This window comes from Dysidea avara, chromosome 7 (genome assembly GCF_963678975.1).
Source record: "Dysidea avara chromosome 7, odDysAvar1.4, whole genome shotgun sequence".
Lineage (NCBI taxonomy): Eukaryota > Metazoa > Porifera > Demospongiae > Dictyoceratida > Dysideidae > Dysidea > Dysidea avara.
The window spans coordinates 23528124-23540279 of record NC_089278.1 but is presented as its reverse complement, the minus strand read 5'-3'; the positions used below and the strand labels follow the sequence as shown (position 1 = coordinate 23540279).

The 12156-nt window shown below is 40.1% G+C and overlaps 1 protein-coding gene across 1 annotated transcript in view; it reads right to left on the bottom strand.

Moving 5' to 3' along the window:
• The window catches only part of LOC136261601 (adhesion G-protein coupled receptor V1-like), an 86262-nt gene that overhangs the window by 15930 nt on the left and 58176 nt on the right, over positions 1–12156 (bottom strand). The window contains exons 80-87 of the mRNA XM_066055629.1: positions 11893–12030; positions 11627–11836; positions 11444–11581; positions 11170–11376; positions 1156–1293; positions 895–1104; positions 699–836; positions 442–648 (exon numbers count right to left, since the gene is read on the bottom strand). Coding sequence (XP_065911701.1) covers positions 442–648; positions 699–836; positions 895–1104; positions 1156–1293; positions 11170–11376; positions 11444–11581; positions 11627–11836; positions 11893–12030 — 1386 coding nt within the window. The remainder of the gene's footprint in view (positions 1–441; positions 649–698; positions 837–894; positions 1105–1155; positions 1294–11169; positions 11377–11443; positions 11582–11626; positions 11837–11892; positions 12031–12156) is intronic.

Below are 12156 nucleotides of genomic sequence, written 5' to 3'. Positions count from 1 at the left end.
GTCCACCTACTACCTGCCAAATGAAGCAGCACACAGCCACATTTCTTGCCACAATAACAAACTCATGTGTGGCATGTGCCTTTTCTGGTTCCAATGAGTGTCTGCCTTCTGCACTTTGCCTTTCCTTTTGTCTTTGATTACGTGGTTGTTTTCTTCATGCAAGGAAACCATACCAAGGCATTAATTTTCCATATTGACATTTTTTTAGAAGAGTGTATGTAGATGCTACAAAGTTATTTAAAGAACTTATGCTACTGAGTGTAAATCATTGCACAAATCCAGGTGTCTATACAATATTTTACCACCTCCACATAAAAAACTAGCTGGTTAGTGAGACTAGGATTGCATATGCATAAAAGTTATAATATCATTGTTTTGGTAATAACAAGGTACACAAGCTATTATAAACAACTACTACATGTGAATATAAACTTAACTTACCATCATCATTAAAGATTCTTCCAGTGGAAAATATTAGAGGTCCTTCTTGTACTCCGATTGCTAAGCTGACATTAGGAATGAGTAATGATAAACTAAAATGCTCTTCCAGTTCTAATATGACATCGTCAGTGATACTTAACATTGTGTTTGCTTGTATATCCCTTGGTCCAAATGTAACTGTTTCATTTTTAATAGCAAAATCAGAACCTAAGCATTATTTTCAATAAACTGGCATTGCTTAAACAGTGTATACCTACCATCAGCAGTATCAGGTGATGCTACAACAATTACAGTAAACTCGGTAAGTGCAGGATGACTGACTTCCAAAATGATGATAATTTCTGACTCATTTTCAAATACACTGAATTCTGATTGTGCAAACTGCACAGTAACAGCTGTAGTACAATAATACATATAATGATCAACAGAATACAACATATAAATATAACCCACTATCATCATCTACTATCTTCACCACTGCACTAGTAATGGAGCCAGAATTTACTCCAATATTATGAACACTGTCTGGTATTACTAGCTCAATACTAAACTCTTCAGTCAGTTCCAGTTCCATATCATCCACAATAGTGATATTCACTACAACCTCAGTAATGTTGGGCTCAAATGTTACTGGAATAACACTAGTAGTGTTAAAATCAGCATCTAGAATTACAAAAGTGTGCCATCGGCACAATTACACACTTGCTTGATTACCTGTTACAGAAATTGGATTGGTATGTAATTCTATTACAAAGTCAGTTGAGCTAACAGTAGATGAAGTCACTGATATTGTTACTTGATGATCACTTTCATGAGAAATGTATGTAGAACTTGACAAAGAAATGAGTGTTGCTATAAAAGTAGACATCATCATGTAAGCTTCAAACTTTTGCACAGTATACCTATTATACTTCACAAGTATTATAACAGTTAAGTTGTACTATCCTAGCGACCCATGTTAACCGTTAGAATATGCCTACTTATATGCCAATCTTGAACAGAGCATAAATTTAATCACTATTTTTATGATTACAACATTACCGTCAATCTTACTGCAACATGTACAGCACACAATAAACACAAGTATAAAAAAAAACTAGGAATTTTAACCTAGAGGAGGGATTAACTAGAATATAGTGCACCAATAAAAAGTACTGAAACAAGCTTGAGTTGGTATATTATGACAGCCAATTACTGTTACACAAAAAGAAGTGAATATCCATACTGTGCTGTGGAGTTTCCATACTTGAAATGGACAGTAGGGATATTCACTTCTTTTTGTGTTACAGTAATTTGCTGCAATAATATACTAAGTCAAGCTTGTATCAGTACTTTTTATATGTAGTTTAAAATACCTTTAAACAAAGTTAATATTGAACTTGATGGCGGCCTCGAGCATCCACTCTTAGACACGAGACATTAATAAGAATAACAACACACTAATAAGAATCCTAGCAAATGCGCAGTAGCACGTGGCGTTAGTTGTAATATGCACCATGCTCCAGCCTCGTTCAAGGGGTATCTCATAATACCATGCCTAAGCCTCTTACTATGTTTACTTAATGCAGGCCATATAATGTTAAAAAATCAGACGTTATTCAATCCCCACCCCACCCCTTCTCATTGTCTTTAGTGTCCTGTTCTGCAGACGAGTCCACTGATGGCTGTGAACTCCCTCATATCCGGCAGTTGGAAGTCCATCCAGATTCCGATGATCTCCTTAGCATTGACAGCCATGATTCGGATGAGACATCCCCTTCGGAGAAGTCACGCCCACCAGTGTTAATAAGTAATGGCCTCCCTCCCATCCCATCCAGACTGATGAAGCGCGTGGAGGATGGATTGTTTGTTGAGATGGCAGAACTTCTGCCAAGCCACCTGGACTCAGCTGACCTTAACATTAATGAAGGGCAGGTCGCATCATGCAAGCGACTTCCTACAGTGACAGATATAATTGATTGGATCCAGTGCTTTGCAGTATATATGGCAATTATTTCCCGCCATAAACCCAAGAGGATTGCTGACCTCCTAGGATACCAGAGCCTAATAATTGGGGCATCAATGGACTGTCGTGAAGGCAAGTGGGTTATTTATGATCGTCACTTTCGCCTAAAAGCATCGGCCTCTCGGAATGCTCTATGGTCTGTTATAGATGTTACACTCTGGAATATGACTTTCCCAGAAAGGGTTATTCAGAGTCGCCAGCAGGCAGGCTCCACCCCCTATGCTTCAAACCCTTCCCAACGGTCACAACGCCAATATCAATACCAAACAATTTGCCTGGACTGGAACGAAAATCCTAATGGATGCTCCCGGTCGCCCTGCCGCTTCAAGCATATTTGCTACCAATGTGTTCATAATCCCAGAGCCCAAGACAAGAATCACAAGGCCTCCCAGTGTCTATATAGGCAGAAGGACAGGCAGCACAACCAATCTTGACTTGAGTGATTTGTTGTTGTTTTTTTCCCCTTCTTTGTTAACTGACTTTAGGCCAATACTGATAGTAGTTCCTTTTCTTTCCATATGATTTGTTGTGCAATAACACTATTTAGTCAATATAATATTATGCAATATTATGTGTGGTGATAAGTATGCACAATGCTGACAGTCTAATTATTGACACCTTATCCCCTCGCAGTGGTGTCGGAACAACATATTATTGGTGTGCACACTAAGGACTTGCGTTGTAACTACAGTGACTGGATCTCATCTTGGACCAATCACCTGAGCCACCAGCTATCTGATGTCAAAGTACCACCTGCGGCCAGGGCAGTCAACACACCACTAGATGCAAGCAACTGGAAAAAATTGCTGGTAGATCACCCTAACAGACCATTGGTCAACTTTTTTATTTCCGGTATCACAGAGGGCTTTCGCATTGGCTTCAAAGAGCAATTAACTCCATTGAAATCCACCAAGCAAAACCTGAGTTGTGCTCTTCAACACCCTGACACAGTAGAGAACTACCTAACCGAAGAAATTGCACTTGGTCATGTTGCTGGCCCATTCCAAAAGTCTTCGGTCCCACAAGCACATGTTAGCAGATTTGGGGTCATCCCCAAGCACCACCAACCAAACAAGTGGAGGCTGATTGTTGACCTCTCCCATCCGACCAGTGGCAGCATCAATGCAGGGATCCCTAAGGAACTGTGTTCGCTGAAGTACATCACAGTGGACTCAGCTATTGACCAAATTAAGTGCACAGGCCGTGGAACACTGCTAGCCAAAATTGACATCAAAAATGCATTCCGCCTCCTTCCAGTTCACCCAGCCGATCGCCACCTTTTGTCTATGAGATGGAAGAAGCAGATCTTTGTTGATACTTGCCTACCCTTCGGGCTTAGGTCTGCCCCCAAGTTGTTCAACGTTCTGGCCGACCTACTGTCTTGGGTCTTGGGTCTTGGAGCAACAGATGGTGACACCAGTCCTGCACTATCTGGATGATTTCCTTACTATTGGCCCACAAGATTCCCCTTCGTGTGCTAGTAATCTTCAGAGGATTAAAGATACTTGCTCCTTGTTAGGAATACCTCTTGCCCTAGAGAAGGTTGAAGGCCCTTCCCAATCTCTAATCTTTTTGGGAATCTCTCTGGATACTCAACTCATGCTGGCCCGCCTACCTGATGAAAAACTCTCAAGAATCCGGAACCAAGTTTCAGCTTGGCTATCTCACAGAAAAGCAACAAAAAGGGATATCTTATCCCTGGTAGGCTTGCTACAGCATGCCACTAAGGTGGTAACACCAGGAAGGACCTTTGTGTCCAGAATGTACAGACTAGCAGCTCACCTCAAAAAATTATCTCACTTTACGCGTCTCACAAGCGGCTTCCGCTCAGATCTTAGATGGTGGCACCTCTTCATCACACATTGGAACGGGCTCAGTTTTATCAACGGCTCCACTCCAGACTATATAATTGCCTCAGACGCATCAGGGTCCTGGGGCTGTGGAGCAGTATTTGGATCTCAGTGGCTGCAACTAGCATGGTCAAAAGACTGGGCACAAATCGACATAATGGCGAAGGAGTTAGCACCAATTGTTTTAAGCTGCGCTATTTGGGGACCACTACTATCAGGCAGCAGAGTGGAATTCCACTGTGACAACAGCAGTGTTGTTGACTCCATTACCAAAGGATCCTCAAAGGAAATAATGGTCATGCACCTCTTACGCTGTCTCTGGTTCTTCTCAGCTCATTTTGATATAAAGATCTCAGCTTGCCATATTCCAGGCACGTCGAACACTGCCGCAGACCAGTTATCTAGAAACAGATCAACAGAATTCTTAAAGCTGCATCCTCACACCTGCCGCTCCCCTGCATCAATCCCAATGTCACTGTTGAAGCTCATATCACCCCGGAGACAAGACTGGACTTCTCCCTCCTTTCTTCGTCACTTCAAGCGAACCATCAATACACTGCAAGGGTCTCCACCTGCAAGAAATAAAAAATCACATACTTAATGAGCTCACATAAAACAATGCTACAACATAATTGACCACACACTTGTTGTTCAATGTAATTTATGCTGTTCATTGTAATTGCTGTATGATTAACTTAGCTGATAATTCATTTGCCATTCTTGTTACAAAATCCCAATAGACACTTGCAAACAAGGCCACACATACATACTTAAATTCCATTTGTAGACCTACCAAGGAGTACTCACCTCAACAAGCTACTGAACAAAGCCCAAAAGCTACTACATCATGGACTGGCCAAATCCAGCAGAAGCACCTACACGGCTGGACGAAGACGATATGTTAACTTCTGCAAAATGGCAAGGATTCACCCGATCCCAACATCCGAGTGCACCCTAACTCTGTTCATATCGCACCTAGCTACCTCCAACATCTCGCAGGGAACTATCAAGGTGTATCTATCAGCAGTTAGACACATGCATGTATGCAAGGGGCTTCATAACCACTTCAACCGCCAAATCACTCCTAGGCTCCATCTCATCTTAAGGGGAATCAAAAAGCACCAAGCAGCCATGCACTCAGGAAAAACCCGACTGCCGATTACCATCCAGATGCTCTATAACATAAAAGCCCTCCTATCAAAGAAACCTCCTTCCTATTATAATACCACACTCTGGGCTATGTGCTGTCTTGCCTTTTTTGGGTTCTTAAGAGTCAGCGAGTTTACAATTCCTACAGAAGGCTCCTATGATCCATCACGACACCTATCTCTCAAGGATATTGCAGTTGACAACAGGAAGAAACCCCGTCTCCTGCAACTGTCCCTCAAAGAATCCAAAACAGACCCATTCAGGCAGGGTGCCAAGGTGCACATGGGTGCCACAGATAGCTCGGTATGTCCAATAAAAGCAATGATTTCATACCTCGGCAGAAGGAGTGAACAACCAGGCCCACTCTTCATCACTGAAGAAGGAAATGGCTGGACGGGAGCCATGTTTCGTGCAGGCCTCCAGTCCCTGATGGTCAGCCTCAAACTCGATAAGCGCCACTATAACACACATAGCCTTCGGATTGGGGCAGCAACGTCTGCGCCTCTAGCCAAACTGCCAGACTCTCACATACAAATTCTTGGCCGCTGGAAAAGCAATGCATTTAAAAGGTATATCAGACCTCCTCTCAGTGAGGTAGCAAATATGTCCAAGATCATTGCAGCTGGTCATCACTGACTCCTTTTTGACAACCTCAGCATGTAATTGGTGTATTTATATGTACTAAGGACTGTCTAATAGTACTGCATATGTCATATTGATAGTGTTGTACAGTCACTTCTTGTTGCTACCATGCTTGTCTTGACACTACCGCAAAGTGGCTTCACGCTATAACGGTTGACCTACACAATTTGTTGGCATACACACCTGCTGTTCCCAAACAGCCGGTATCTCCAAAACACATAATCTAGATACTTGGGTGAAAGGTCTCTTCCCCCCCCCCACCCACCTGTGCCTGGTGGGGGTGCTCACCTTTCTATGGCTTAAAGGAAGGCTTTTGGTGCGTAGAATGCCTCTGGGCACCAAAGTCCTTCCCTGCCCAAGTATCAGCACATCTGGAAAATAAAAATATAAGACCCGGTAGGCAATTGATCCCAAAAAGAAATCTTAGGACAGAAAATTCTTTAAATCAAACCCAGCAACCGGGACCAGGTACACATACCAAAACCACCACTACCAACAACAGTTGGTCGGTGGCGAAGAGCGACCAGTGCTGCACCTCCCTGGACACGTCAAAGGTTAGTCAAGTAATTAATATTAATGGTGCACTATATTCTAGTTGACCCCTACTCTAGTCTATTTTTTCTTATACTTGTTTGTGTTCTTTTTATAGAACTGGTGATCAACCTACATAACTAGCTTGTTTCATAAAGATGAATTGATGTAGCTATGGGAAGTCAAAGAAGACACCATCAATTTTCTTGTTGAACATAAACTGTAATTCTGCACATAGGTTAGTGTACTGATATTCTACAACAATTGATTTAATTGATTGTTTTATATGTCTAATATGGTTTAAGACAAGTGTACAGGAAATAAATAAGCAACCTAGATGCAGAGGTAGCAGGCTTTAAAGCGGCTGGAGCCCTGGCAAGGCAAACACACACACAAAAGAAACAAAACACACACATACATCAATTATTATGTTAAATTAATTAGATCTGACAGATCCCACAGATCTGAGGAGCAAGCACTGAAAATTCTGCCAGTATGGGCAGAATATTGCAATTCTGGCAGCTTGATCAAACAATGACTTAATGGTAACTTGCATGCACGAGATAGTGTCACAGGTGTAAAATGCCCTGAGCAACTAATCTCAATTGTAACAAGCTGGGCATACTGGGCATACAGGCAAGCACATCAATGAAATAGCTTAGTACAAAGAACTTATACAGCAAAGCAGCGTGAAACTGTGCCAACTAATCAACACATCTCTGTCTACTTTGCTAAGAATGAGTTCTTATCCACCCTGGCATCATCTGGAACAGTTATTTGAACTCAGACACATGAGACTAATCAGCACGTGCCTGTTCTACTTGGCTAAGAACAAGTTCGTATCCACCCGTCGTCTAGAACAGTCAGTTGAACTCAAACACACAAAAAACAAACAATTAACAGTGTTCATAGAATGAATACCTTAGCCTGAGTACAACTTATGCAGCAGTAAAGCAGTTCATTAATGAGAAACACAAGCGATTTAACCATGCCAACTAATCAGCATGTGCCTGTTCTACTTCGCTAAAAATGAGTTCTTATCCTACACCCGTCATCCCTATCATCTGGAACAATCACTTGAACTCAAACACATGAGAAACAAACATGAGCAACCAGCACAGAAAATCAAGCAGCACATACTAAATAAATTATTAGCAGGAAGCCAATGATGCGCTATCATGAATACATGAACACCTTGCATTGTCAGGGAAAGAACTGGGCACAAAGGAAATCCATGATGCGTGTATTGTACATACTGCAGTTGGTTAAAAGGAATATCTCAGGATGAAACAAGTGAAAAATCAAGCCCGTAGCTATATCCATTGTCGAATTATGCTTGGCTGAAGGAATCAGTTAGTCAGAATAAAATTCTGCTAAATAGAAATTTTTAAAATTCCATAGAAACTTTTTTTGGAAGGGTTTAGGGTTGATATGAAAACATTTTGGGCTTGGCTGTGCCTAACCAATACTGCCAAGTTGTCATGAAGGGAAATTGAGGCTGGTTTTAGGGTGATATTTTTGGCTGGAAAACCCCAGTTCTGCAAGATCCCTACTATACAGCACTACCATACTGTATGATAAAAGAACCTTGCATGGGAGATCATAGCAAAGAACAGTTCTATATTCACCATAAAACTGGTTTACATGACTGTAGGTCTATATCACAGTTCTAGAATGGCACATGAACCAACCTAGACAATATACAGCACTAAGTGGGCAACAAGACACAAATGCTTAAAGAAAGTATTCTTGGATGGGTGGATCTATTGAAGATAATAGACTTTAAAACTACTCAAGGTGGCTCTTTGGAATGCTTAAGCATCATGCTATTCAAAAACGTTGCACTTAAAAGTCGTATTGAGATAAAATGTAGCACTTAGCTTCACCTTATGCTATATGTGATTGTCTCAGCAAAACCCACCTAGCTTGCACAAGCAAACTTTTTTGAGAAAAACAAAATGTGAAAAAATTGGCAAAATTATGCCTGGAGCAAAGAAAACAATACACAAGTTAAATCAAGCTATTACTCAGAGAAGAAAGTCTAAATCAATTAAACCTATACACCATCTCATTTGCTAAGTCATGGAGAGTTCAAATATTTTTTTATTTGTTTCTGTAATCTCAGTGGTATGCATGTCACATGTGTTTATTTACAATGCAGTAAATATAAACAAGATCATTTCTTTATTTAGAACGTCTTCATAAACATGTATGCGCAAGTGACAACAGAGTTAAAACTATACTTTGATTGATTAGACAATTCATGGCAAACATTTTAAGCCATATAGACCAATGTAAATGGAAGTTATGACTGCAAATTTAATCACCTCTAGTTTATTATCAGCATAGTTGCTGTATAAATTGATTCCTTTGTTTTTCCTACTGTCAAGCACTATAATTCCAAAACTACTCACCACAATAGGCTGAAACTGAAACTTTGGTAGTCCCATTCATTAGACACTGTAGAAAATGCATGAAGTTTAACTTGTTAAACAAAGTTAACAGAGGGAGATAATTTGCGTGTGTTTGGGCAGTGTAGCAACACATTGCAGCTAGCCAGCATGAAATAGGTACATAGCACACCCGCATCACACAATGTTAGATGTAGTATGGAACAATAGGTATTACTTGGAAAACATTATGAACACATGCATAGGAAAATACCGCATGTATGGGTCATCCCAAATGTGTAACCAGGTGGAATAAAATAGTTCCTTCTCATAGCCCACCCCTAGGACTAGGAGACTATGTCAGAAATGAGTACATAAATAATCAATTACATTAATGCTGCTATAAGAATGATAATAAAAATGACATGTTTATTAAGAAGAGGGGATAAACATCATGGTATGGGATTTTTTTCTATCAGGGGAGGAAATGCACAGACATTAAAGAGAGTCTTGTATGGTAGACTCAGTTTTTGAAGGGAATCTTGTGTGGTAGACTCAAGTCCAGTGTTCCCCCATTCCAAGAGTAGCAATTCATAGCTTGGGGTGTGATAGTGCAGGGTTTCATTAGGATTGTTAGAATTGCCTTAGAAATCCCTATGGCTTCAAAGTTGGGAACCCCCAGGTATTTCACCCCCAAGTCTCATGCAATTGAGAGCCACAATTTGTGGCTGATCATATCAATGGTCCTATTGCAAAAATTGTGCAGGAGAACCATGGAACCCTGCACAACTACCAAAACAACCACCATCATTGGGCGGTGGTTGACAAGTGAACAATATAAACTTGAAACAAATGGCTGATTGTTCAGAATTCATTATTAAACGACCAACATTAAAGAGAAAATAAAAAGAAATTTGGAAGTTCTTCAAACTAGGCAGGTTTTTCCTGAGACTATCACATATTTGTCTCTGCTCCACTCTTTTGTGTGCTATATTCATAGCACTGCTTTCCCTCCTGCACACACACACACACACACACACACACACACACACACACACACACACACACACACACAATACACTGAAGTGAGCCATTGTTCATATAATACATACCATGTGTCTAAGCGCACTACACAACCTATGTGCACGCAAACTAACTACATAATAAAGCTAATTCACCATAGTTTTGCATGGTAGACATGCTGGTAGCTTCCTCAATTGATTTTAAGACTTAATAATCTCCATATATCTCCAGAACTTTTCCATTCATATCAACAAACATAAGAGCAATGTTACCTGCTGCCATCCATCATCGAAGTTGTGAGGTATGTCTATAAAATGAATCCAGTGGTTGAATTCTTGAATGATAGCCCAGCGTGGCAAAGGCTTTTAGCCTGAACTAGCTTTGGCAATTGATTGTACTGGCACCCGCCGCAGGGCTATTAGCCTGCAAATAGGAATGATACATATTAGTGCCACATGTCTCAAACCACAGGTGAGTACACATCTACTTATCTGTGGTTTGAGGGTTGTATGCCTAAATATATACACCTGGCGGTGCGTTTGAAGTTTCACATGTTCATGGTATGTATAATTATAGTGTAGTAGTTGTAACAAGGGCACTTTTGATTTGCCTGAAATATACGCACGAGCACGAGGGACTGCAGGGCCAGAGTGCACACTACAACCAGCAAAACCCACAATCATTAGTTTTATGTGCCTAATCACGTTAGTATTAGTAGATCCTTTCAATCGATTGTGGCCTCAACGTCTATATAATCACTGCCCATTTGTAGCCCAGGCTGCTCCTTTGATCTGAGGTGTGAAAGTGTTACATATACTACAAATACCATGGCCACTTGGGATTTGCTTGATATATAGCCCATGCCCTCAGGCTTGAGCATATAATTATATCACGCAAATTCCTCGTGGCCATGGTATAACTAATATATACACATCACAAATACATCATACAAAACTCTAAATGAAGTGTCTGGTTACTAATCACCCCAGCAATTTATTTGATAAACAAGTTCACTGCCACTGCTGTTGTAATGCATGCAGCAATTAGGCTATTATGGTGTTACTAGTGTGAATCAATAGATATCAGCTCATGTTCAAACTTCCTGCTGTTAAAAGCAACACAGAATTACAACACTTACTATCATCATTCAATATCTTTCCAGTAGCAGAAACAACTGTTCCTTCTTCTACTCCAATCTCTTTACTTATATTGGAAATGATCAAATCTAAACCAAATTGCTCCTCTAATTCTAGAATATCATCATTAATAATACTGAGAGTTATATTTGCTTGCATATCCATTGCTCCAAATGTCACTGTCGTGTTTCCAATAGCCAAATCAGAACCTAATCACAAGTATACACAATACAGTAAACTAGAATGAGACCTATGGAACAATGTATGTATATTTACCATCAGCAGTATCAGGTGATATAACAACAATCACACTAAACTCAGTCAATGCAGGATGACTGGCATTCAATGTAATCATCATGTTTGAATCATTCTCAAATACACTAAATACTGACTGTGTAAACTCCACAGTAACCACTGTGAATAAATAACATTAATAATAATTAGATCAGCATCACTCACTATCATCATCTACTATCTTCACCACTGCACTAGTAATAGAGCCAGGATTTACTCCAATATTATGAACACTGTCTGGTATTACTAGCTCAATACTAAACTCTTCAGTCAGTTCCAGTTCCATATCATCCACAATAGTGATATTCACTACAACCTCAGTAATGTTGGGTTCAAATGTTATTGGAATAACACTTGTAGTGTTAATATCTGTGGCTAAAAATGGTAAAGATGCACCTAGACTAATGCTAATTATACACATTCCTAAATACCTGATGCAGTAATTGGATTGGTATGTAATTCTACCACAAAGTCAGTTGAGCTAACAGTAGATGAAGTCACTGATATTGTAACTTGATGATCACTTTCATGAGAAATGTATGCATTGCTTGATAATGAAACAAGTGTAACTACAGAAGTAGAAATAATCTGTAAATCCTAACATATATGTTATCATATATTTAGGTTAATACATAGTCATTCCCACCATCAAAATTATCCCAAACAAGCTACCAGAACATACTAAACAGGGCGTA